Source organism: Ailuropoda melanoleuca, chromosome 3 (assembly GCF_002007445.2).
Source record: "Ailuropoda melanoleuca isolate Jingjing chromosome 3, ASM200744v2, whole genome shotgun sequence".
Taxonomy (NCBI): domain Eukaryota; kingdom Metazoa; phylum Chordata; class Mammalia; order Carnivora; family Ursidae; genus Ailuropoda; species Ailuropoda melanoleuca.
This window is the reverse complement of record NC_048220.1, coordinates 79,231,917-79,258,991: the sequence shown is the minus strand read 5'-3', so window position 1 is coordinate 79,258,991 and position 27,075 is coordinate 79,231,917. Positions and strand designations below refer to the sequence as shown.

The 27,075-nt window shown below is 36.2% G+C and overlaps 1 protein-coding gene across 5 annotated transcripts in view; it reads right to left on the bottom strand.

The window, feature by feature from the left end:
* Positions 1–27,075, bottom strand: part of FER (FER tyrosine kinase) — a 418,243-nt gene that overhangs the window by 128,963 nt on the left and 262,205 nt on the right. For all 5 annotated transcript variants that reach the window (XM_034656598.1, XM_034656599.1, XM_034656597.1 and 2 more), the window contains 3 exons: positions 24,769–24,825; positions 17,574–17,689; positions 15,318–15,412 (listed from right to left, as the gene is read on the bottom strand). In XM_034656598.1, the coding sequence (XP_034512489.1) occupies positions 15,318–15,412; positions 17,574–17,689; positions 24,769–24,825 (268 nt within the window). The remainder of the gene's footprint in view (positions 1–15,317; positions 15,413–17,573; positions 17,690–24,768; positions 24,826–27,075) is intronic.

Here is a 27,075-nt window from a genome sequence, read left to right as displayed (position 1 = left end):
TGAACTGAAAATCCAATCTACACTTGCTGTTAGTCTCAACTCAGATGAATTAATTTAGTAGCAGATAGTATTTACTAAGAATTTAAAAAGTGTTGGAAACTGTGCCACATTTGTTACACATATTATTTCATTTAATTTTGGAAACATTAATATTCTCATCCTTCATTTTATAAGTAAAGATGTTGAGGCTTACAGAGATTCAGTAACTTTCCTAAAGTCACACAGCTAAAAGTAATAGAGTAGAAATATAAACTCATAAATGGCTCCAAAGCCATAGTGGTCATATTTACACTGGCAAAAATCACTCTGAAGTACCCCAGCTTCCAAATGAGAGAGTGCATTTTGAATTCCATTGAGCATTTCTTTTACTGTAATGTTATAGTGAATAACAACAGAACAGCTGTTACATATCAATTGTGATAACTGATCAGTGAGAAGTCTCCAACATTTTGGGGGTATTTTTCCCACTAAGCTCTCTTAAATAGTTCTCTAGAGCAATCCTGACTCCATAATCAGTACACTAGGATGGTATTAATTTGGTAAAAAGGGACACTATATAGAGATAAGAATATGTTCTGATAGTCTTATTCATAAAGACTTAACTAAGGCTCGGTTATTAAGAGTAGGGTATAGGGTTTAGTTGGCTATTAATAAACTCATCTCTTCTATGGACCTGCTTTTATACAAAATACTGTTGAAGGCTACTGGAAGCACCGGCTTCACAAGGAGCCAACAGCTTTTCTAGAGAAATCTCTTTTTTTTAAAACCTTTTTTTTAAAGATTTTATTCATTTTTTTGAGGGAGAGAGAGAGGTAGAGAGCACAGAGGGAGAGGGAGAAGCAGACCCCCACTGAGCAGGGAGCCGGATGTGGGACTCCCTCCCAGGACTCTGAGATCATGACCTGAGCTGAAGGCAGACGCTTAACTAACGGAGCCACCCAGGCGCCCCTCTAAAGAAATCCCTTGAGTTCATATTGGATGCTGCCTAAAATGCTGATCCAGAGATAGGAAGTATGGGAAATATTCAAGAATTTTATAACATACCTATTTAGATAGTCAAACAGCAGAATTTACCTAAAATTTATCTCCACATGAGTTAACATAGACGTACAAAAATTTTTCCTAAAGCACTGTTTGCGGTAGCAGGTGACTAGAAAAACAATTACCAAGCAGGGCATAAACATATGCAGGGACAGGAAAAGGGCTTTTCATCGTGTTTCCTCTGTGCTCTTTGAAAGTACCTTGAAGTTATTCCACCACCTACAACACAACTGCATCAGGAATTAAACTGACAGTTGCTTAGCCTGACTGATGAGGCCCTTCATCATTCTCTCCCTCCTACCCTTCCAACCTTATCTCCCAGGCTCACCACGCCTCAGTCACTCTCCCCTTCCTCCCGCTTCTCAAACACAAAGCCATTCCTACTGACATCTTTGGCACTTGCTCTTCTGTGCCTTTCCCCAGCCATGTGCAAAGGGAGATTATTTTTACCTTTCAGGTGTTAACACAGACATCACTTTTCCTCAGGTCCCTAAAATAATTTAGGTGCCACCTATTACCAACCCTGAGCAAGTCTTTTTCTATAGCAAAGTTTGCAATAATAAGTTTATTTGCAATTATTTTAAACATATGTCTCTCCCACCACTGAATTCAGTAAAGGAAGAGATCACCGGTATATTTTTCACCAATGTTTATGGCATTGGAACACAGCTGGTGCACAGTAAGTGCTTATCAAATAAATTAATACAAACCTCACAATAAATGGTTTATGAAGAATGACAAACCTTGAAGAATAACAGATATATTTTTAAGTTCCAAAGTCACTTAATACAGGGTGATATAGGTTTCCAATAAAAATAGTCACGGGGGGGGGTTTGGTCAAAATGGACTAGTTTAGAATATTTTTGAAAGAATCTACTTCAAATTACTGCCTCACTAGCTTAGAAATTCCAATTTAAAAAGAACTGAATATAAACTCTTAAAAGTAAATAATCTCTATGACCTAATATTTATAAATTGCATATATGATTACCTAGTCTTCATTTTTATTTATTTATTTATTTATCTATTTATTTATTTTTAAAGATTTTCTTTATTTATTCGACAGAGACAGAGACAGCCAGTGAGAGAGGGAACACAAGCAGGGGGAGTGGGAGAGGAGGAAGCAGGCTCCCAGCGGAGGAGCCCGATGTGGGGCTCGATCCCATAACGTCAGGATCACGCCCTGAGCCGAAGGCAGACGCTTAACCGCTGTGCCACCCAGGCACCCCCTAATCTTCATTTTTAAAAAGCACATTGAAAGATGTAAAAAACTGCAAGTCAGGTATCAAAGCCTTTCATTCTATTCAACACATGATAGATGTTAGCTATAAGCAGGACTTCTTAATTTTAATAGCCAAGATAAAAAATATAGAGATCCAACCACTTGCTGGTAATAAATATCATCTTGGAAGATAACTTTTTTTGGAAATCTTTATCGAAGATTTGAAAATGTTCCCAATACTACCATAGATAGACTGATGTGTAAGAGAAGGAAAAAGAAAAATCAAAGCAAAATAAGCCAAAGTCTTAAAAATCAGGTGCTAACCTGAAAATATTTAATATATGTAATCTCTTGAGATACAAAATTATTAAAGATGCTACATGAAGTCACTTCTTGAATCTTTGCTATAGAAAACCTGTCATCTTGAATGTAGATATTGTCAAATGTAATACTGTTTTCTTAAGGTTGACACAGAAGAATTTGGGCAAACTTCTTTCTAGTAAAGGTTACATTTTCTAGGTGGATATATTAGACGCTCCATCTCAGGCCCAGCTGTGTCAGGTACTGAATCATATTCTTGGTATTGAAATTCACGCCCATAAATAGGTACCAGTGACAACCTACTTCAGTTTTACAGAGAAGGACAAATGAAGGCAAATAAAGAACAGGAAAGTTCCACATACATAAAACCTTGTTATGACAGTTTCAAATATTATGTTCACATTTTCGATGACAAGAGGCTATACAATGCTTAATATAAAGTGCAATCTCTCAAGATGAATTTGTGAAGATGTTTTATGTTACACAGCATCTGAAAAGCTAGTAAGGGAAAAAAGGATACCTAAATGAGAAGAGAGATATTAAATATGACCAGAAAACTAGTGAAGAAATGAGAAAAGGAAAATGCATAATGGATTTTCAGAAGTAATTAATTTGGCTGGTCATAAAATGACCACTTAGCAAGAAGACTGATTTCATCCCTAAAGTTTTATTCAAATTTATGAAGGGAAAGGAAGAGAAGGCAAAATTATATACATTCCCATTCACTTGACACAACCAAAGACCATGTGGCCCAGAAAACCTCAAAGATACTCAGTATTTTCCATGAAATTTGTCCTAAACATGAAGGTCTCTTTACATCATTTACCCTTGAAAGCTCACAAAGACAGCAAGAATCTAGCATGTGCTGTTCAAGGTAATCAGCACAAGAGGACTGCTAAATTTGAAATAGTCATGACTGGGATCTACAAGGCTTTGCATGATTTGAACCCCATTACCTCTCTAATCTCACCTGCTACCATTCTCTCCTCACCCTTACTTCATCCCCACTGCTCTCTCTGCAGCTCTCAAGTCAAGAATGCCCATCCTCCAGATGTCTATGTGGCTTGCTCTCCCCCTTTCATCAGCTTTTACGCAAATGCTCTACCCTTACTGAACCTTTCCCGGCCATTTTCTCTAGGACTTCAACCTCCACCCTTCCCCAAAATTGCTATCCTCTTCCCTTTAGGCTTCATTTTTTTCATGCCATTCAACATAATGCACATTTAACTTATTTACCCAACATGTCTTCCCTCACTAGAATGTAAGCTTCACAAGAAGGGGATTTTGGCTTTTTGTGGAGTCTTTTGGTCTGTTTTCTTCACTGCTGAATACCCAGTGTCTGGCATACATACTAGGCATGCAGTAGCCGGTTGTTAAGCGTGAGTGAATAAGCTAATAACGTCTAGATTTAAATGAGTAGCTATGAAGAGAGTGATACACCTTCTCAGATATTAAGGCATAAGGTTTTTGCGGTTTTTTTTTTTAAAGATTTTATTTATTTATTTGACAGAGAGAAAGACAGCGAGCGAGAGAGGGAACACAAGCAGGGGGAGTGGGAGAGGAAGAAGCTGGCTCCCAGCGGAGGAGCCCGATGTGGGGCTCGATCCCAGAAAGCCGGGATCACGCCCTGAGCCGAAGGCAGACACTTAGACTGAGCAACCCAGGTGCCCCAAGGCATAAGGTTTTCATTTCTTCCACAAATTTAAGTAGAGTCCAGTATTTGTCTGGTTATCATTTCTGAATACAAAGAATAACTTACAACTACAAAAGGGATAAAATTTACAAACTACAGTAAGAGGATAGCATTGCAGTACTTCGGCTAATGCTGACAAGAGGCATTTGTTTGCTTTCTACATAAAACAGTCTGAGCATTTACAGTACTCCAATGAAAGTAGAAAGAAAACTCAAACATTCACTTTTCAACTTTTACTGTAAATAAAATAAGTATTTTTTAAGAAATTTGGTTCAACCAATTTTCAGTTGTCTTTTAACCTTGGAAAAGTAGTTTGTGCTCTTCATTGTTTTAATAACTGTTTTCCTTATAACTCTGATATTAGGAAAAAATCTCATACTAATAGCTTTCAGATTCATATTCATTAGATAAGTTATAAGGGAAACCTATTTATTTGTAAAGATGAGACATTATATGTAAATTTTCATTTTTATTTCAGTTGAATGTTCCAGTTTTATTAGTCCTGTTTGTACTTGTAACGTCTGCATCAAATATAAGTAGGCTTTTGATATTAAAGAAATTTTTTTTTAATTTTTTGATTTATTTGAGAGAGAGAGAGAGCATTAGCAGGGGGAGGGGCAGAAGGAGAGGGAGAAGCAGACTCCCCGTGAGGCAGGGAGCCCAACGCAGAGCTCAATCCCAAGACCCTGGGACCCTGACCTGAATGGAAGGCAGATGTTTAACCGACTGAGTTACCCAAGTGCCCCAAATTTTCTTATTTAACATATTACTTTGAACTTTATCTGAGAATTTTAATAATACACTGCCATGGATAGTAACAAACACTTAAAAAAATGATAAAAAAAAAGTTAAAACTTAATCAGTACCTTAAAGACCTGTTTATCTATGTGGAAGGATGCATATATATTCATTACTCCTACGCTTCCCTTTCCATCATTAAGGAACTTCAGTTACCATACAGTCACTTTAAAAACCCAACCTAAGACCAGAATATCGTTCAGAACATGCTTTGTCCTGCTCAACAGGTAATCCGTCTCCTTGCAAGAGATACTTATAGGTATTGGTGTCATCAGATGCTTAGAACATAAAAAACATATGAGTAATATTGCTCAGATATTCACAGCGTGTCTATGGCTCAAATGTACCATGAAAACTTACTGTTATAACATAGCTTCCTCTTGCTCATTTCACTGATGAAAAGCAAAATCTCTGCACACTTCTTTAGAGTCACTCAAGCCCAAAGGGGATACAGTAGTAGTAACAGTTATCTTATTTTTGGTTTTATTTCTCATATCCTTCTTTTGGGTTCATGTATTTAACATTCGGCTCCATCTCAGGGAAAGAATATCCACTATTAAAGAAAGTGACAAACTTGAAAAGCAATAGGAAAATGCCAATACCATCTGTGCGGTTATCAATTTATGTCACGTGCAAATAAAGTAATTTCAAAGGATGTTAGTGCTTTTAGCATCTGAAGAAATGGCCAGTTTTAACTATTCCATCTGCATTTGCTTTGGGATATCAGGCAGCAAATGAAACACAGGGGCAAACCAGCCTATCATTTAGCTGGGAAAGAAATATTAGTTTAAAGATGGTATCTTTTCAAAATGTTTTGGCAGTGTTTTAAATTATATCAAGCTATTATCTATAATATAAAATGGCAACAAAGAGCATTTATTTTGTTTTTCATTAATGTAATATGCTTGAATTATAAAATAAATGCCTAAGTTTAGATACATCAGTTAACATTTAAAAGAAAAGCTGCTCATTCTCCCAAACTGAAATTTACAGTGCACTAATCATTACACTCAGACTCATACCAAAGTTGTTGTTTTTTTATAAATATACTCTTTTTTTTTTTAAAGATTTTATTTATTTATCTGACAGAGATAGTGACAGCCAGCGAGAGAGGGAACACAAGCAGGGGGAGTGGGAGAGGAAGAAGCAGGCTCATAGCGGAGGAGCCTGATGTGGGGCTCGATCCCGTAACGCCGGGATCATGCCCTGAGATGAAGGCGGACGCTTAACCGCTGTGCCACCCAGGCGCCCCATCCCCAAAGTTGTTTTAAAAGAGTAATCTGTTAACAGCTCCAAACACAAGTCTATAAAATTAGGTTTTTCTGTGGTAATTTTTGTTAAATTTTATTAAAAAAAAATTCAGCCACCGAGTTGACATAATTTTTAGTAAAGAAAATACTAATTTGAGAGTTACTATGTTATCCTTTCCCTTAGCTCAAAGCTGCCTGCTGTGAAGTGATACTATTATCCAACTGGCCATGGGTTAGCTGTATGTAAGACAAAGCGCCAGTTCAGATTTTGAGGGCCTTCCTTTAGTGAAAGTCAGGAGCCATTTTCCTTAATAATTTTTGGGCACAATTCACCCTTGCTACATTTATGATGAGTGAAAGAAACAAATGTGAGTCAAGTATCCAGAACCTTGGTTCCCAAAGAAGCAGGAACTCTCATTTCCAGTGACTACCATAATAACTTTTCATAGCTGTGATGTCATGTAACTGAAATTGGTTCTGCTAAAACCACATACAGATAGAGGCACCTGGGTGGCTCATCTGGTTAACCATTGGACTTCGTTTCAGCGGGGGTCATGATCTCCAGGGTCCTGAGGAGGAGCCCTGTGTGGGGTCTGTGCTCAGCGGGTAGTCTGCTTGAGGATTCTCTCTTTTTCTGCCTCCCCCCACTCACATGTATGCTCTCTCTCAAATAAATAAAAATTAAAAAAAAAAACAAAATCACATATATAAAATATCATTATGAATGAGAGGAGTAAAAAGTTTATTTTCCAGAAGAATTTAACATCCCAGCAAAAATTAGTGAAATTACCCATAGAAATTATGGGTAGAAATACTGAAATGCTTTTATTTATTTTTAAAGATTTTGTTTATTTGAGAGACAAAGAGAACATGAGCGGGGTGGGGGACGGCAGAGAGGGAGGGAGAAGCAGACTGCCCACTGATGAGGGAGCCCGATGCTCAATGCTCTAAGTTCAATCCCTGGACCCTGAGATCATGACCTCAGCTGACTTTTAACCTAAGCCACCCAGGCACCCCTCCATTTATTTATTTTAGAGAGAGAAGGGGAGAGAGAAAGAATCTGGAGCAGATTCTGTGCGGAGTGCAGACCCTGCTGAAACCAAGAGTCGGTTACCCAAAGGAGCCAGGCCCCCAAGAGCCCCACAACTGAATTTAAAGAAAAGAAATTCTGATGATGAAAATATTTCAACTGAACAGTTAAAAATATTTAAGAGACAAAAGAAATCATGTTGAGATTCCTATGTCAAAAATCTCTAGACCATATAAACTATATGAGCTCAATTTTTTAAAAAAGATTTTATATATTTCAGAGAGAGAGACAGACAGAGTTCATGAGTGGGGGGGGCAGAGGGAGAAACTGACTCCCCACTGAGCAGAGAGCCCAATGCAGGGGCTCTATCCCAGGACCCATGGGTCATGACCTGAGCCTGAGCCGAAGGCAGACAACTTAACCGAAAGAGCCACCTAGGCGCCCCTATGAGCTCAATTAAAAAAAAAAACAAACAAACAAACAAACAAAAAAACCCCATGTTATAGAGTATTTTGATGACATCTAAAACCTGGTAAAAAATTCTTTAATAATTCTTAAAGTTTCAAATCCATAAGTCATTTTAAAATTAAGATAAATTTGAGGACTGCCAAAGGGCAGCATCTGTGTGAGCTAAGGTATATATTAGGTAATTTAACATTCGATTCCAGGAAGTTCTGAACTAAGAACATCCAGATCAGAAAGAAAGGGGCAATTACAAGTCTCTAGTGAAAGGAAGTGGAGACTGACATTTTTTAAGGCTTACTAAATTAATTCCCTCTACTCAGGATCTGCAGAAACATTGTTCCATTCAGAGGTTAAGGTGCTTGGTATCCTCTTCATCCAGGAATTGGTGGCAGCCCTAATTTAACCACATGTATAAAAATAAATGACCATGGCCTGGACCATAAATACTAAGTTATGCTTATCACTCAAAAAAATCCTTTCATATTTCCTTCATTTTTTAAAAAGATTTATTTTTAGAGAGAGACAGACAGAGAGAGTGGGGAGGGGCAGAGGGCGAGGGAGAGAATCCCAAGCAGAGTCCCTGATGAGCACAGAGCCCTACACAGGGCTGATCTCATGATCCTGAGATCATGACCTGAGCCGAAATCAAGAGTTGGGCACTTAACTGACTAAGACACCCAGGAGCCCCTCATTTCAATTTCTAAGTAATAAACGTGTTTGTAAAATAAAATAGTATGGTACTTTTTTTTTATAGCATATCAGAGCTTTTTGTTTTTGTTTTTAGTTTTTCCTCATGCCATTTAGAATTGCCTTTTGTTTGATTTTACTTATCCAGCAACCCATGGGCAAGCAAGTAAAGTATTTGTAATTCAAGAGATGATTCAAATGAAGACAGGATCATCTTGGAGTATTCACTCTAAACTTGAATCCTCAAATGCTTCTAATCTCTTTAAACATTACTCCGGTTCAAGTATATTTCAGATTTATGATTTCAAAGGGCTCAGTTATCTGACGAGAACAGGAGCATATTAAGTCTCTGCATAATTTTGAAATGGCATGCACATTAGACACTAAGCAGTTATTAAATCTTGCTTTTAACCTACCAGTTTTCTAAATCTTCCCTCCACAGCTTGATTCCCAGTAGAGAAAAAAGTAACTCAAACAAAAATTTTCCTGTTTACTGAAATAAGCTATTTACTTATCTGTGCACAAGGTTGAGAAATTATGGAACAGGGATTAATGTATTTGCCCATAGGGGAACCTGCATAGACGTTTAGCTTGAATTTTCATTTGTATTTTCAATTCATATAAGGATTACATATTTTGACCCACTTATAAATTGAATGACATAACAAAATAGAAAGAACACTACTTTCCTACTTGCTATTTAACTAATGCTGACAAGTCACTTTCAGCTTTCTGAACTTAATTTAGCTTATTTGTATATGAAGATAACAACTTAGCCTGGTAGAACAAATGAATTAATATTAAAGTGCTTTGACAATTATAAAGTATCATGTAAGTGTAAAAAATTGTCTATTATGCTATTTTTACATGAATGAAAGCTAGCTGGTTATATCCTCATCAAGCCTTTATAAAGAGAGGAAGAAACAGAAAGACACTATTTTGGAGTAGTCTGAGAATTGAGATTTCAAACATAAGAAACATTTTCCTAACAACTAAAATAATATAGGTTAGTGCTAAAATTCAGAGGCCATTTAATCTAGCCACTTGAGTTTTACATAATAAGGAAAGATTTTTTAAGGCTAAATATAAAACATATCGACAGGACAGTCACACACGATGGTGGAAAGGGAAGAACTGCAAACAAATGTTATACTTCCCAATTTGTTCTCAGCCATCCCGGCTAGAACATCTAGGGTTAGAAGAAGAGTTGGGGCAGGAGCAGGGCACGTTCAGAGTCTGGGTTACAGTTTTGGCTAGATTACAGCAGGCATGCTAATAATTTTTTTCTCTCAGCCAACAGGAAAATAATAAAATTTAGGATGATGAGAAAACAAAGTGGTCATATGTGAAGTACTCTACAATATATAGAGATATAAAACGTGTATATATGTATGTACCTAAAATCACAGTACTTTACACTTTACAACAACCCTATTAATTTTACTCCACAGGCAAGAAAACTAAGGCACAGAAGAGTTGAGGAGGTTGGGCTCTTGGGCTTTTTTATTTTTTAAAAAGCCATATTGAAGTTCAGTTTATATACATAAAATTTATCCATCTTAATGCACAACTCAATGAGTTTTGATAATTTTACAAGTCCACAAACCAGCTGAGACATTTTCATTCTCATTCCTGTCAAAAGTTGGCCTTGAAACAACAGGGCTTAGGAACATAGACCCCATCCTACTCGAAAATCCACTACAGATTTCCCAAGAACTACTGATAGTCTACTGTTGAGCAGAAGCCTTACTAATAAAATACAGTTGATTAACATATCTTACATGTTATATCATACACTGTAGTTTTACAGTAAAGCTAGAGAAAAAACTTAAGATCATAAGAAAAAATGTTTACCATACTGTAAAAATCTGCATAATAAATGGACCCACACAGTTCAAACCCACACTGTTCAAGGATCAAGTGTATAGTCAATCCCATCAGAACCCCCAGCCCTAAAAAACCACAAATCCCCTTTACCTATAGATGTCTTCTCTGGGCATTTCATAGAAATGGAATCATTACAACATGTAGTCTTCCGCATTGGGCTTGTTCTAATTAGCATAAAGTTTTAGAGGCTCATGTATACTGCAGTATGTATTACCTCATTTCTCTTAATGCCTAATAGTATCTTCTGTTGGGATATATTACATTGTATATTCATTTATCAGTTAATGGACACTTAGGTCATTTCTACTTTTTGGCTATTATAAATATTGCTGCTATGAACACCTGCATACAGTTGTATTGATAAATATTTTTAATTCTCTTGGGTAAACACCTAGGATCGAAAGAGTTTATATGTAAAATTTATGTATAACTTATTGAAAAACTTCTTGAGAAATAGCCAAAGTGGCTATTATTTTATATTCTAGCAGTAACGTATGAGGAATTTGTTTTTTTCACACTCTAACACTCACCAAGGCTCAAGAACTCATCCACTACCCTCTCCAGCCTTTTACTGACCATGCATGTGTGTTCCAGAACGTTGGACAGGAGAGAGGAAGGAGCTAAGTGAATGGAGAAATAAGAGACAGAGATCCTTACACTTTTTCAAAGACAACCACATCTTTTCCAACTGATGAACCTATATTGACATCAGAGCCCTCTGAAGTCCATAGTTTACACTATGATTCACTCTTAGTTTGTACATTCTATGAATTTGGACAAAAATAAAATGGCAAGTATTCACTATTAAATGCAGTAGTTTCAGTATTTTAAAACTCCCCTGTGTTCTGCTTATTCAGGCCTACCTCCTCCATAACCCTGGGCAACCCATGACCTTTTAACTGTCTCCACACCCTTTTCTAGAATGCCATCTATTTGGAGTCATATAGAATGTACATGGCTATTCTCAGCAGCTTCATTTGTAGTTGTCCACAAGAAACAACTCAAAGGTCTATTAATAACTGAACAGATAAACAGTGGTATATTCCTATGAGGTAACTCTACTTGGCAGTAAAAAGGAATGACCTATTGATACCCATTACAAAATGGATGACTCACAAAATTATGCTAAATCAAAGAGACCAGACCAGAAAAAAAATATAGAGTGTCTGATTCTATTTACATAAAATTCTAGAAATGCCAACTCACATATAGTGAACAGAAGGCACATCAGTGGTTGATTGGGACAGGGGGTAGAGAAGGGTATACCTAAATCAATACAGAGACAGTAAAGTTTCCTATATAAAATATTATTATATCAAAGTGTTTTTCAAAAAGAATGAATGGCAAATTACACTGATTAAAAATTAGGTATTTGAGGGGCTCCTGGGTGGCTCACTCAGTTAAATATCTGACTCTTGATTTCAGCTCAGATCATGATCTCAGGGTTGTGAGATTGAGCCCTGGGCTCCACATTGAGCCTGGAGCCTGCTTAAGATTTAAGATTCTCTCTCTCTCCCTTTTCCTCTGCCCCCTCCCCCCTTGTGCATGCACAAACACTCTCTCAAAAAAAAATTAAAAATAGATATTAAAATTAGATATTTGACAGACATTTTCTCAAATAAATGAAGCAAGCAACCACTGATGTGCCTTCAGTTCACTTTTTTTTTCTCGTCTGGTTTCTTTTATTTAGCATAATCTTGAGATTCAACCATTTTGTAACGTATATCAGTAGTTGATTCCTTTTTATTGCTGAAAAATTTCAAGAAAAAAAAACCCTGAAAGTTTTTGTGGCCAGTGATAAAATCTAAGCTTTCAAGTGAAAATTAAAACTTTGGAAAACATGTATTTGTCACCATGAACTTGATAGCTTCTCATTACTTGCCTAATAAAACTACTGATAACATTAATAAATGTCATCTTTTGATGTTGTGTAATGATTTACGTCACTATTTCAGGACCTGCACAACCTGGTCACCTGATATATTCCAAATGATGAAGCAAGATGCTACAAAATCATGCATAGGTAAAAGATACATTCAAATTGCAAGTTCATGGGGCACCTGGGGGCTCAGTCAGTTAAGCGTCTGCCTTCGACTCAGGTCATGATTCCAGGGTCCTGGGTTCCAGCCCCACATCGAGCTCCCTGCTTCTCCCTCTTCCCCTGCTTGTGCATGCACTCTCTCTCAAGAAAAATAAATAAATCTTAAAAAAATATTGCAAGTTCAACCAATGGAGTTAGTGCAATAGAGTATGAAAAGTTTGTCAAAGTGGTTTCAGATTCCATGCTGCAACTAACCTCTGAAAAAATTTAGCAAAATCTACTGTGCTAAGGCAGAATTTGAATATGGCCTCCCAACAATGGCCTACCTTAAGCCCTGGAACATGTGAACATGATTAGAGATCACTTCCCTAATTATGTTGTCATATGGCACAGGTGACCTAAAGATGGGAGAGTGACCACGGGAGCCTAATCTAATCACATGAGATCTTTCAGAAAAGGAGAATATTCTCTAGCTGGTAATAGAAGAGGAAGTTAAAATCAGAACACTTGAAAGATGTGACATGCTGGGTCTGAAGATGAAGAGACCACAGGAAAAGGAATATAGGAAACCTTGAGGAGATGAGAGATGCCTTCAAATGACAGCAAGCAAAGAGAACCTTAGACTGTTTCTCAGCTGCAAGGAACAGAATTCTGACACCAACCTACAGGAGGTTGATAGCGAATTCCTCCCCAGTGACTCCAGAGAAGAGCTCAGTCTGAAATCCTAATTTTTGGCTTCGTGATATCCCGAGCAGATAACCCAAACAGGATTGCCGATGCTTATAATCTGTAGAAGTATGAGGTAATAAATGGATGTCGATTAAAGCTGCTAGGTTGTGATCATTTGTTATACAGCGTAAGAAAGCTCATATATTTACTATAAGTCAAAATGCACATTAACTTGCCCCCAACATTCCCATTGCTAAAAATTTACCCTATATAGTTCGAAATGATTATTACTCCAAAGATATTCATTCAGCATTGTTTGTAAAAAAACACAAAACAAAACCAAAAACATATACATGTAAACAGAAACCAAAGTATCCATAAGTAGAGACTGATTAAACTACATAAATCCATAAAATGGAATACTCTGAAACTATTACAAAGAAAAGATAGAACTATATGGATGAATATCAAACAATGAAACTCTAAGTTACATTAATAAGAAAAAAGATCTGAAAAGTATTAGAGAATGTCTTTATAATTAAATTTAAAGGATGTGCATAAAAATCAGGTATCTGCATTAAATATTTCCTTGAAACACACACTCACGCACACGTGCGCGCGCGCACACAAACACAATTAGCAATTAGCTTTGGGAAGGGGTTAGATTACTGAGTGGGAAATTTTCATTTTTAATTTTCTTTCATTACATTTTCAATTTTCTAATGCAGTTTATTATTCTCATTCATTTAAAAATGATCAATCCAGGTTATTAGTGTCAGTAAACACTGACCTGCCTCTCCTGCAAAGCTATCTTCTTTTGTTCAACTTGTACCTACTATCTGGCATTTGTCATCCATGCTAAGACCAAAATCACCTTTCCTTACCAACTCTGCCCCACCTTTCAAATCTAAGTTTCTTAGTGATGTCCCTTATTAACTGGGGACTTCATTTGCACTTATCTGAGTATTTATGTGTATATAGTATCATTTAGTTAAAACTATAAGCTATTCAATTATTTTTAAAATTTTAGACCATAATCTATCACCTTTCATCAATGTATTGAAAGCTACTTTAAATACGGATCATAAATGGTATAAGCCACACGAACATATAATGTACCTAAGAGTGCTATCCTGAGGATGACGAAGGGGATGATCCTTAATCCCGCAGGTGTACGGTAATACTAGCAACTCTACTGCAACCGCAAGCAAAGCAATGTGATAAAAATGGGAACAACTACCCTTAATAGAAGAATTAGGTGAGCCATATTTAATGGGCAATCTATAATATCAGGTTTATTTACTGTACATTGGAGTTAGGCTGGTGATGGGTACAAGGAGGGCACGTATTGCATGGAGCACTGGGTGTTATACGCAAGTAACGAATCATGAAACTTTACATCAAAAACTAGGGATGTACTGCATGGTGACTAACATAATAAAATAAAAAATATTATTAAAAAATAAAATAAATTAAATTACAAAATAAAATAAAATAACCAAATACTTGTTCAAGCAAATCCTTGTCAATTATTAAATACTGTATTTACACATTTTTACCAAAATCAAATTTTACCTCTAATTGTATTTTCTACAATAGGAGGATATATAGTGAAAGTAACTTAAATATATACTCAGTTCAAGGTTATCCTGGCTTGTTGGCAAAAGTGGTTAACCACAAGACTTGAAGGCACTGAAAGTGACCAGAAAGAAATACAGGACAAATTCCTCAAGAGATTAACTTTTTCTTTGTTCACTTATGAAAGACATTCATAGTTCATAAGGGATTCTAAACGCTATGGAATTTTATACACACCCAAACAAGAGGATGTGTGGTATTATACTTGGAAAATAATATGCAATGAACAAAATACAAGATAGTACCACCATTATTATAAAGTCAAACCAAGTAGACTACTTTTATAAACAACTTTTGTAACAAAAACATGCATAACTGAATTCCATGTGTAATCCCACCGTAATAATATATCTCCTCTCAAAAAAAAAAAAAAAAAGGTTGGCTGACATTTTCTAGACAACAGCAAAGTAATACAGACTATAAAAATACCGAGCATATGTACAGCTCTTTGTCTTCAGGAAAATGTTAAACAGAATTGTTGAGAACTTTACAAGGAGAAATCAAGGAGACCGAACATATAAAAATAATAAAACATGACATTAAAATGTCATCAAGGAAACCTCTAAAATCATTACCTGGAACCAGTTCCATAATGATGTAGATAGGCTGTCTTTGTGTGCAAACACCTATAAGTTTGACGATATTGGGATGATCGTATTGCTTGAGAATTCTGGATGAGAGAAAAGTGTAAAAATAGTTATCATTTAAATACTAAAAATTAAATTATCATGAATGGTGTGCCCAAGTAGAATATACTTTACTCGACATAGTTCACTTTTTTTTTAAAAAGATTATTTATTTATTTATTTGACAGAGAGAGAGACAGCCAGTGAGAGAGGGAACACAAGCAGGGGGAGTGGGAGAGGAAGAAGCAGGCTCCCAGCAGAGGAGTTTTGAGAAAACTGGCTAAAGATTGAAAATAAGTAATGGTTTCAATATAGATGTAAGCCGAAACAGAGGGGACTTTGCTAGGATAAAGGCAAAATTTCATCAGAGGGCTACAAGAGTAGCACAGCCTCATCCATGGCACTCCAAGCATAAGTTAAAAATAAATCGGATTCCCTCATAGGCCTATTTACCCTGAATATTTCTGTTACCACATTTTATTCCAGATTATCCTATTGACATAGTTACAAATTCACTCATATTTGAAAAACGCAGTTTTCTTTCCTAAGAGAATGATAAAAAATAACTATTGGGAGAAAGATAAAACAGTTCCTAAATTTTTGTACAAATCCAAATAAAGTAGAGATAACTCTAAGAAAAATGCTTTAGATTGAAAATATATAATGATTTACAAGGGAAAAGATAGAGTGGGAAAAATTCTAGAGATAAGGAAAATATCGTCACTAACTTGGTGCTTGCAGCTTCTATGAGGAATTAAAAAGGAAGTCTTAGAATGTTTGACTTTAATCCAAAATGTCATTTCTTAAGTTGGAAACTGCTTAGTAAAGAAAGTCCACAAATAGCCAGCCTGAACTCAATATTAAGTATCTAAATATATAGCTCTATCGTCTATTTAATGACACTTGGGAGTTCCCATGGATACAACTCTCATTTTTTAACCAAAAACTTCATAATTTCACTTTAGAAAGTGGACTTTTCCATTTTAGGAAATTTAATACTTTATTTTGTAATAAAACAATCACAAATAGAGAGCAAGAAAATTAACTGTTTTTTCAAAATAATGTAAGATACAAACTTGTACCTTAAGAATACCTATGAATAACTACAAAATGAGCCTATGAATTTCTATTGTGACAGCATGCCTTTATCATAGCATATTTTTGACCTTCCAATAATGTACCTTTAAAAAGTTTACAACTTTATTCTATGATAATAATAAATTCATCCATCTAGATTAACCCATTGCTATCAATATTCATTTTAGATAATGAATCAAAATGCTCCATCCTATGGCACTTAGTTCTGTCATTGCCATCGTCTTGGTTCTGTGACAGCACTTTATAGGAACTTCAATTTTATACACTATGTCATGATACAGACACACCTACATACTTACACATGCATACACGTGTGCGTGCGCACGTGGACACACACACACACACACACACACCCCTTTCTCTTTCTCCCTTTACAACACAAATCTCTGTGTATTTTCCTTCTTTCCCATCCAGGTATCCACGCGTCTCAGAATGAGAGTTTATCCTTGCTCTGTCCAAAATATCTTTCCATTTGTTTTGTACTGTGTTGTATATACTGGATTTTACCACTAATAGAATAGTGTTGACCACATGCAATACAGGGATGCAAGTTAGAACATTAAATTTTAGCCAATCATTCTAGAAGATTAGAAAAGAAACAATGCATATTTTGGAACAAATGCCCAACAAGGAGTTGAAGAAGAAATCTGAGGTTCTCAGAAAAGAAAGCTCAGGAAAGACTACTAACTGAAAACACCTAAGGAAGGTTAGATAGATATAATTATACATATCTAAATATATACACATAAATTATGTATTTGTATATAGAATACAGCAATTTTTTATTCCAAAGACAATCACAACATTGCATATATACACGCCTATGTATATGTATGTGTGATAAAAACAAAAAATATTGCAATATACTAATGCTGAAGAATATTCACTGGTTTTTAGCATCTGGTTCCTCTGACTGTGATTGTATAACTACTGTATAGTCTATCTCAAAACCAAACTTTTTGTCTCTACTAAGTGCTGACTTGTGAGGGTTCTAGAAGTGCTTACCTTACTTCAGTAAATCATAGTCTAAAACAATCCCAAACTTCACACTTAATGTTATAGTGTTAACTTATAAATACACATTTAATACAACTTCTGCAAACTTACTTGGCTTCTTGTAAAAATTTTATTTTCAGTTCCTGAGGAAGATCTTCTTTACATGTTTTAACAGCAACAGCAGTTTTATCCTTTAATATGCCCTTATATACTTCACCAAAATTTCCCTGAAAATACAAACACATTTATTGTTTAGATATGACAGCCACATCAATCTTTGCAAAATACAAGGAAAGCACATAATAATGAATTTTGAGTTCAATGTATTGTGTTAGCTTTATTCAGAGTCTTAGGTGGAAATAAAGAATGGAAATGTTGCTCTTTCCAATCCTCCAACTTTAAAAACAGTACCCAACCCACCTACCATTTGGGGGATTGAATCTTGAGGAGAACCAAAAAAGAAAAAAAGGAAAAAATTCGAAGAGACTTGGATAAAAGGAGAAACGCAAACTGAAGCCATCAGAAGTATTTAAGTTTCACATTTCCTAGTACTCTTTACCCCCAAGCTCTAAATTTTATTAGATTAAGAAGTTAATCAATTAATGTTTCAAGATAAAGCAAAGACTCCATGAGGTCACTGTTGGTATGGATCCCCAAAGCTGAATGTCAGTGAAGAGTGTCAGGGAAGAAGAGAGAGGCAACAGAACCGGGCAGACCAAGGACGGTCACCAGCCAGCTGTCGACTGTCCATCTCGGAAAGGTACCGAGGAAGAGGGGGTGCTTACCCAAATGCGAGTGTCAGCCATGCTGAGTTTCTATCAAATATATAAATGCCTAACCTCATGCTATGGCTCTAACCTATTTTGACTTAACATGCCTTATTTCAACTTTGGAGTCATTCGTTTTTTATTATTCATTTAAAACCAAATATTACAAAGATCTATAAAGCTAATACAGCAACTATTTTTCAGTATTTAAGTTTTTATGTATGTATATATATTGCTTACATAACTATAATCCTAATATGCAAGCCTTTTAATAAGCTTCAATGCTATTGTTGAGCAAGAAGTAACTGAACTAGGACTCTGCTACTTACTGGGCTTGAATTCTAGGAGCAGCGTAACTTTTTTTTAAAGATCTATTTTTTTTAGAGAGAGAGAGAGAATGCATTCGAGCAGGGGGAGGGGCAGAAGGAGAGAATCTCAAGCAGATTCCCTGCTGAGTGTGCAGCCCCGAGATCATGACCTGAGCCGAAATCAAGAATCAGATGCTGAACCAACTGAGCCACCCAGGTGCCCCAGGCAACTTAACTCTTAACCAATAGTTCAAGGTGTGTAAGTTTTATGGTATTAACAAATTTAAGATTATTAAAATATTTATTTCAATATATATTTTTTATATTTGTACATTTAGTTACATCTAATTTCTGTCAGCAGAGATTTTTTTTTAATTTTTTAAATTCCAGTGTAGTTAACAGCATTATGTTTCAGGTGTACAATGTCGTGATTCCGCAATTCCATACATTACTTAGTGCTCACCGTGGTAAGTGTACTCTTAATCACCTTCGCCTGTATCACCTCTCCCCTACTCACCTCCCTTCTGGTAACCATCTATTTGTTCTTGACAGTTAAGAATCTGTTTTTTTTGGTTTGCCTTTTCTTTTTCCTTTGTTCATTTGGTTTCTTAAATTCCACACGAGTGAAATCATATGGTATTTATCTTTCTCTGACTTGCTTAGCATTATACCCTCGGGATCCAACCATGTTGTTGCAAATGGCAAGATTTCATTCTTTTTTATGGCTGAATCATATTCCACTGTATATGTGTATATATATATATATACCACATCTTCATTCATTCATCAATCAATGGACACTTGGGCTGCTTCCATAGCTTGGCTATTGTAAATAATGCTGCTGTAAACATTGGGGTGCATATACCTTGTTGAATTAGTATTTTTGTATTCTTCGGGTAAGTACCTAGTAATACAATTGCTGGATTGTAGGGTAGTTCTATTTTGGAATTCATTCATTCTGAAATTCATGGTCCACCACCATCAACATTTTTATCTTCAATGTATTCTTTGGTGATTCTCTTCGCCTTTTTGTTCTAACAAACTTGTCTCTCATCTGAGCATTCAAATGGTAGCTGAGTTTCTTTTGCCTTCTGAACTTAAGTGATGATTTCCTCCAACATGCTCCCTTCTCCCACTGCCCTGGAGATGATATAGAGTATTCAACTAGCTCCCTGTCACTGCTTTCAAACCATTTTCCCTCCTACACTCCCCCGAAATAAGCTCTGAAACTTTATCATTCGATTATATATCCACTGCCCCTTATTGTAGCTACCAGCTACTGAATTTGAAAATATTTTCCTTTGTTTATTAACAATTTGAACTCCTGGAACACAGTACCCAGTGTTACTCCTGTCTTAAATCCTGTCAATTTCAGTAGACACTTAAAGTACCTCCCAACACTTCAAACCTTCTGTTCCTTGAACATCATTCTTCCAGTAATCTTGTACTCCAACCTATTTTCTAGGATCATACCTTAAACTTCGCCACTGCCGGGGCACCTGGGTGGCTCAGTTAAGTGTCTGACTCTTGATTTCAGCTCAGGTCATGATCTTGATCTTTTGAGATGAATCCCCATGTCGGTCTCTGTGCTGGACATGAAGCCTGCTTAGGATTCTCTCTCTCTCCCCCTCTGCCCCTTCCCCCCTCTCTAAATAAAAACAAAACAAAACAACTTTGCCACTGTCAATAATGTAACTCCCCTGTACTACCTATTTCATTCATCCCATCTTCTGGCTGGCTTCTACATTTGTAGCTTACTTCTTCTAGTATCCAGACTCCAAAAATCCTCTGACCATACGAGAACTTCCAACTCTTTAGATCTTACCACTTTTTGCTGTCCAACACCCCCTTAATGTCTTTTCTTCCTTGCTTATCCAGTTTAAATTCTATAGTCAGCAATTACAACTGCTTACCATGCATTCTCAACTTCACTGCTCGTCCTCATCTATAAAACTCCCTTGTCAAATCTACAATCCTGATTAAACTCAACAGTCTGCCTACTCTGCACCTATGCAGCTAAACGTGGCTAGAGAAACTCCACAACCTCATTGACTGGTTTCACTTTAAATTCATGGGCACAACCCTCTAGAGGGCCCTTAATGTTGCTCCAGCAATTCTCATCTCTCCCTCTAGAATAGTCTGTTTTTCTATATTATTCCCAACTGCGAACCACCATGCTGTGTGTCTCTCCGGGTAAACGGCAACACAGCTCACTCTCTTGAAACTACCACCACGTACCTCTGCTTCNACCATATTATTCCCAACTGCAAACCACCATGCTGTGTGTCTCTCCGGGTAAACGGCAACACAGCTCACTCTCTTGAAACTACCACCACGTACCTCTGCTTCCTTTTGCAACAAACGCTTCAAAGAGCTCCATCCTTGGTATCTCTAATTCCTCTCCTCCCAGTCTCTCTTCATCTATTCCAATCTGGCTTTCTGCTGAAGCACTCCCAGGAAACTGCTCAGCCAAGTCACCAGTGGCCATCTCATTACCAAATTCAATGGCAAATTCCCAGTCATCATCTCATTTAACCTATCATCTAACACCAATGATTACTCTTCTTTCCTTGATATACTCTTGTCTCTTGGCTTCCAAGACATCTTATCTTCTGGTTTTTTACCTGTGTAATTGATTTCTCTTTCTCAGCCTCTTTTGATGATTGCTTCTCTTGTCTGAAGCCTATAATTATGGTAACTAGGGTTCAGTATCTATTCTCTCCTTTGATAGAGACCCACTCCAATACTGAACTCATCTGGTCTTATGGCTTTAAATGCCATCTACAGGGGCGCCTCAGTGGCTTAGATGGTTAAGCATCTGCCTTTAGCTCAGGTCATGATCTGAGGGTCCTGGGATAGAGCCTCTTATCGGGCTCCAGGCTCAGTGAGGAGTCTGCTTCTCCCTCTGCATCTCTCCCCTGATCATTCTCTCTCTCTCTCTGTCTCAAATGAATAAATAAATTTAAAAAATGCCATCTATATGTGGTATATATATCCAAGGTAATGTTATTCAACCATGAAAAAACAGGACATCCTGCCATTTGCAGTAACACAGGTAAAACCTGAACACATTATGATAAGTCAGAGAAAGACAAATACTATATATACTATCACATTTATGAAATCCTAAAAAGCCAAATTCATAAAAACAGAGTGTAAAATGGAGGTTATAGAGGATGGAGAAGGGGGGCAGATAGGACTGATATTGTCTAAGGGTATAAACTAAACTTTTGAGAAGTAAGCACTAGAAATCTAATGCACAAGAGAGTGAATAGAAATAACATTATATTATAATCAAACTTGCTAAGAGGCCACAATTTTTCAACCACAAAAAAAAGAATTACATAATGTGTGAGAGATGCTAACTACCACTACAATGGCAATTATGTTACTATATAAAATTGTATCAATTTAATGTAATTATGTACCTTAAATGTACATGTTATATGTCAAATATATTCCAATTAAAAATCTTAAATAACATCTATATACAACTACCAAATATACATGCTACAACTACAAATTTGTACTTTTGATCCAGACCTCTTTTTTCAACTCCAGACTTGAGAGCCAGGTGTCTTCCCAAATCTCTCCATTTGACAGTCAAACAGACAAAACTTAATACACCCAAAACCTAGCTCCTAATTCTATTCCCCCAAAACTTGCTGCACCTACACCGACTTCCCCTTCTCTTGTGCTCCACATGGACTCCATCAGGATACTCAGTTGGTTCAACTCTAAAAACATAACCAGAACTCACAAGTTTCCACCACCTCCCCTGCTACAACCTGATCTAGGAACCATCATCTAGTAGCTAGGTAAGGGCAACTGCCTCCTAACCTTCCACCTTGTTGGCCTATACACAACACAATAGCCACAGTGATCTTTCTAGTAAGTAAGATCATGCCACCCCTCCACTCAAAGTCATGCGCCAGCTCATCTTTTCATACGTAATCAGAGCCAAAGCAATTATAATGGCCTGTAAGTTTCTACATGATTTATACCCTCACCGCCTCACCCACTTCCTGTCCTATCACATTCTTCTCTGCTTACTGAACTCAGTTACAGCCAAATTGTCTGTCTTGCTCTTCAAAGAAAATTAACATTGGTTACTCCCTTATCCTAGAACCCTTTTTCTCAAATGTCCTCATGGCTAAAATCCCTCCAAGTTTTTATACAAAAGTAAAAAATTTTAATAAAGCATACCCAGATCTCCCTATTAAAATTGCTACCCTGGCCAACAGCATTCCCAATCTCCTTATATTTTTCACAGGACTTAGCATCCTCTAATATTATAAAATTTAGCTATTTATTGTTTGTTATTTATCCATCTTCCCCTGCTAGATAGAATATAAGCTCCATAAGGGCAAAGGTATTTGTCTCCTTTGTTGGCTGATGTATTCCAAGTGTCAGAAGAGAGCCTGGTACAAAGGAGACAGTCCATAAATATTTCAGGAGTGAATGAAGTATTTCTTGAATACCAACTACATATCAAGTACAGTCTAACTGTACATTGCTGAATAAAAATGTTCCTATCTCAGTCTTCTATTACTACTCAATTCAAAGTCTGTCAGTATAGAAACTATGACTAATTCTTTTTTCCTCATGCACTCTCAAGGAGTATACTGTCAATATTTATTAAGAATGGGTAGTGAAAAGATTAAATCACAAATCAGTTTATACTCAAAAATACTAGCTGAAAAAAGCTATACAGTGTCTCTAAAGTTGAAGTCTTATTAAACATGATTAAATTTATTTAAAATGCCCTCGTGCTACGGCCTTGTCATTGAGAAAATATTATTCTTTGAAATAGCTCTAGTAAGGATCTAAAGATTAAAATCCCTCCTAACGTACTGTATCTTACATATTAAACTAAACATAAAAAATTACTGAAATATTTCTCTTTAACTGAAAATATTTTTTCTTGGTACTGAAAAAGCAGTCTTTCTCAACACATTCTATTTCAGTAAGTGGCTTATTTTATAATTTTTTTAGTAGTATTTTCATGGAAATTTAGTTTCTTTGTAATAATTTTTGGCCCAATTACTCCTACTGAGTTACTGACCTAAAGTAATAGAACAAAGGAATACTTCCCTAAGGATGATGAGCACAAATGAAATAAATACATAAGCTACTGCCTTTAGCTTGAGAATCTTTAGAATTTACTTACTAAGTATGAGCAGTCAATACAAACTGCTTTCCAATAGCAATTTCATGCTTCCATTTGGAAGGATATTTTAGAATAATGAGGATCCTACAAAGTGGATTATTTCAACAGGGATTTACTTTCTCAACATACATCAGAGCAAAAAAAAAAATTAAAAAGGTAAGGAAAAATTGTCAATCCATCAAGTTGACGCTGATCACTCAAAATATATGAATGATAGTTTTCTCTCAATATCTGAATTTTATACTATTTTTCATATTGCACCATAAACCTATACTCCAAAATTTCAAACAGAAACATCAATGACGTCATTGACAGAGACGTTAATACTTACCCACTGGGACTCAATCATAAATCAGCAATTGATAAATTTACAAATAGTCCATTTGAGTAATGATCAAATGTCTACCATTATTATTAAACATCATATACATTCATATGGCCTGAGTTGGGATAAACTTCAAACTAGACTGGAAGAAAAGGGACTTTTCATCATATATAAGCTGCCTTCTCTGACCACTACCAGATCTACCTATAAAATGAATCTTTATACTGAAACCTGTGTTATTCACATAGTTGTTAGACCGAAATAATGCATCCAGTGCTGTTACATACTATGATTCTATACGCAATCCTGAAATCTCAGAGAGAAGTATGCCACTTTTTCTGAGCTATCCCGTATAACCAGAAACAAACGGAATAAGACTATTATGTGTTTAAATTTCTATCACACCCCCAGTCTCTTTCCCATTTCCGATCGCTAGTTTTGGTTTTACCACAGTGTAATAAATTCATTACGGTTTAAGTCTTTCCAGGGAAAACAGACATATACTATTTTAAAAACTCAAGAATCACCCTTAAACTTTTCACAGATTTTTACCTATCTGCTTCACTGAACACTGCAGTATTTGTAGCAGATGTGGTCTTGTGTTCTCCTGGGTTCATGTGGGAATGTGCCTTGGTGTGTGCTGGAACATGAGAAAAGCTCTGGAGAAAACGAAGAAACACGTAGAGTGCACAGTCACTGTAAAGACTTTGGTTATTTAGTTCAGCTGACTACGTACCTTGCCCAGTAATTCTCCCAATGTGACATCTTCGTGATTGAGAACCCATTTCTTATCCTAGGGCAAAGAAAAAGAACAACCTCTTTAGCCCAAGCAAGAGTGCATTTCCTGTAAGATCCATTTGAGGCAGTAGCCAAGAGAACTAAGGCGTATTTAATTCAGGCCATTAAATCAGCACCGCTCTCACAAGTTGTAACGTCAAGAGGTTATGAAACAGATTTAAGAAATGTTACTAAACAAGAGGATTTTAAAATCTTCATTACTGCTAACTTCTATCGGAAAGCTCACCCATCAGAATGATAGTGCCCTTTCAACTAGAACACAGCGTGCCCTTTCCTCTCACCATAAAGTTTGGCTTGCTTTAATTTGTCATTTCACAGCAGTTGTGTCCTTAGTACATGAGGGAATATCATTGTACAATGCAAAATGTCCAATTCCCACTTGAGCATCTAAGATAACATGACTAAGAGCTATTTTTTCCACATGTAAACTAGCCATGAGTTATAGCTGTCTATGACACTCACTACACGTAGTTCCTCATCTTTCCCAAGTACCTTCTTGTAGTATAATGAAGCAACAAGTATCAGTTACAATATCACTGGGGTACACAAGATTAGTAATGCAAACATGCCATTACAAAAGAGCATCCTATTAACTGATCTCAAGAACTAATCACCACACAGGAAATATTTTAACATCTAAAAACCTTGGTTAGGAAACTGCACAATACTGTAAGGTTAAAAAGGCACATAATTTTTTTTTTCTTAAGAAAAAAGAACAAGTAATGAAGCAAGAAAGAAGGAGAGAGAGGAAGAAATGAAGAAAAGGAAGGAAGGAAAAACAGGGGCATGGAGGAAGAGAGATCAGAAAAGGGAAGTCCTGGGGTGATATGTTTTCTTCAGAACTTGTTTTTGTTTTGTTTTGTTTTATGAAATGTTAAAGTATGGTATTCCCCATTATACAGACTGAAATCTAATATGATCTCTATAATGAGTTATAACAAATAATCACATATCTTGAAGTAAAAATCCACCCTAACTTTATTTTATAAATATTCTGGACAGCCATTTGAAGCATTTTATAGTCTAGAACATCTTATGACAAACACAATCATCACCCTCTGCTAGGTCAACAAAGAGAACAACATTGACTTTTTTCAGTAACAATTTACAAGTATAGTCTTTCAATCTAAATATAAAGTCAGAGCTATAAAGGACCTGGAAGAAAACAGGAGAATAGCTTCATGACCAAGAAAGTAAGCAAAGATTCCTTAGGACACAAAAAGCATTAACTATTAAAAAAAAACCAATTGGAATTCATCAAAATTATAAACATTTGTTCTTCCAAAGGCCATCATTTGAAAAATTAAACAGCAAACTACATCTGGGAAAATATTTTTGCATTACATCTATCTAACAAATAATTTGGTGTAGAACACAGAGGATTCATACCTCAGTAAAAAGTTGAGAAACAACCCAATTTTAAGAAATGGGGTAAAAATCTACAATAGCCAAATTATGTAAACAGCGTGTCTATGGGCTGATAAATGGATAAAGAAGATAGCTACCTAGCTAGATATGATATATGAATAAATGTTTATGTGATATATCTCAGACACACACACACACACGAATATTATTCAGCCATAAAAAAGAATGAACACCTTGTCATTCGTTGTTGCCATTTGCAACAACATTCATGGAGTTAGAGAGTATCATGTTAAGCAAAATAAGTCAGAGAAAGACAAATACCATATGATTGCACTCATATGTGGAATTTAAGAAACAAAACAAACACGCCAAGGGAAAAATTAAGAGGTAAACCAAGTAACAAACTCTTTACTATAGAGAACAAACTGATGGTTACCAGAGGGGAGGAGGGTAGAGGGATGGGTGAAATAGGTGATGGGGATTAAGGAGTGCACTTGTGATCAGCACTGAGTGATGTATGGAAGTGCTAAATCACTAAGTTGTACACCTGCAACTAATATTACACTCTATGTTAAATGGAATTTAAATTAAAACTTCAAAAAATAAATTGGATAAAAACTTCAAAAGAAGATGGACCAACAGTAAGTACATCAAAAGATATTTGATACTATTAGTCGGTGACATACAACTATAAACCATAGTAAGATGCCAATTTGCACCCACTAGAATATGAAAATTAAAAAGATTAACAGTATCAGGAGATCGTGAGGGTGTGGAGCAACTGGAAAACTCATACACTGTTGGGTAAGGACATAAAAATGGTATGGCCACTTGGACGGCAACTTGGCAGTGTCTTATGAAGCTGAACATACACATC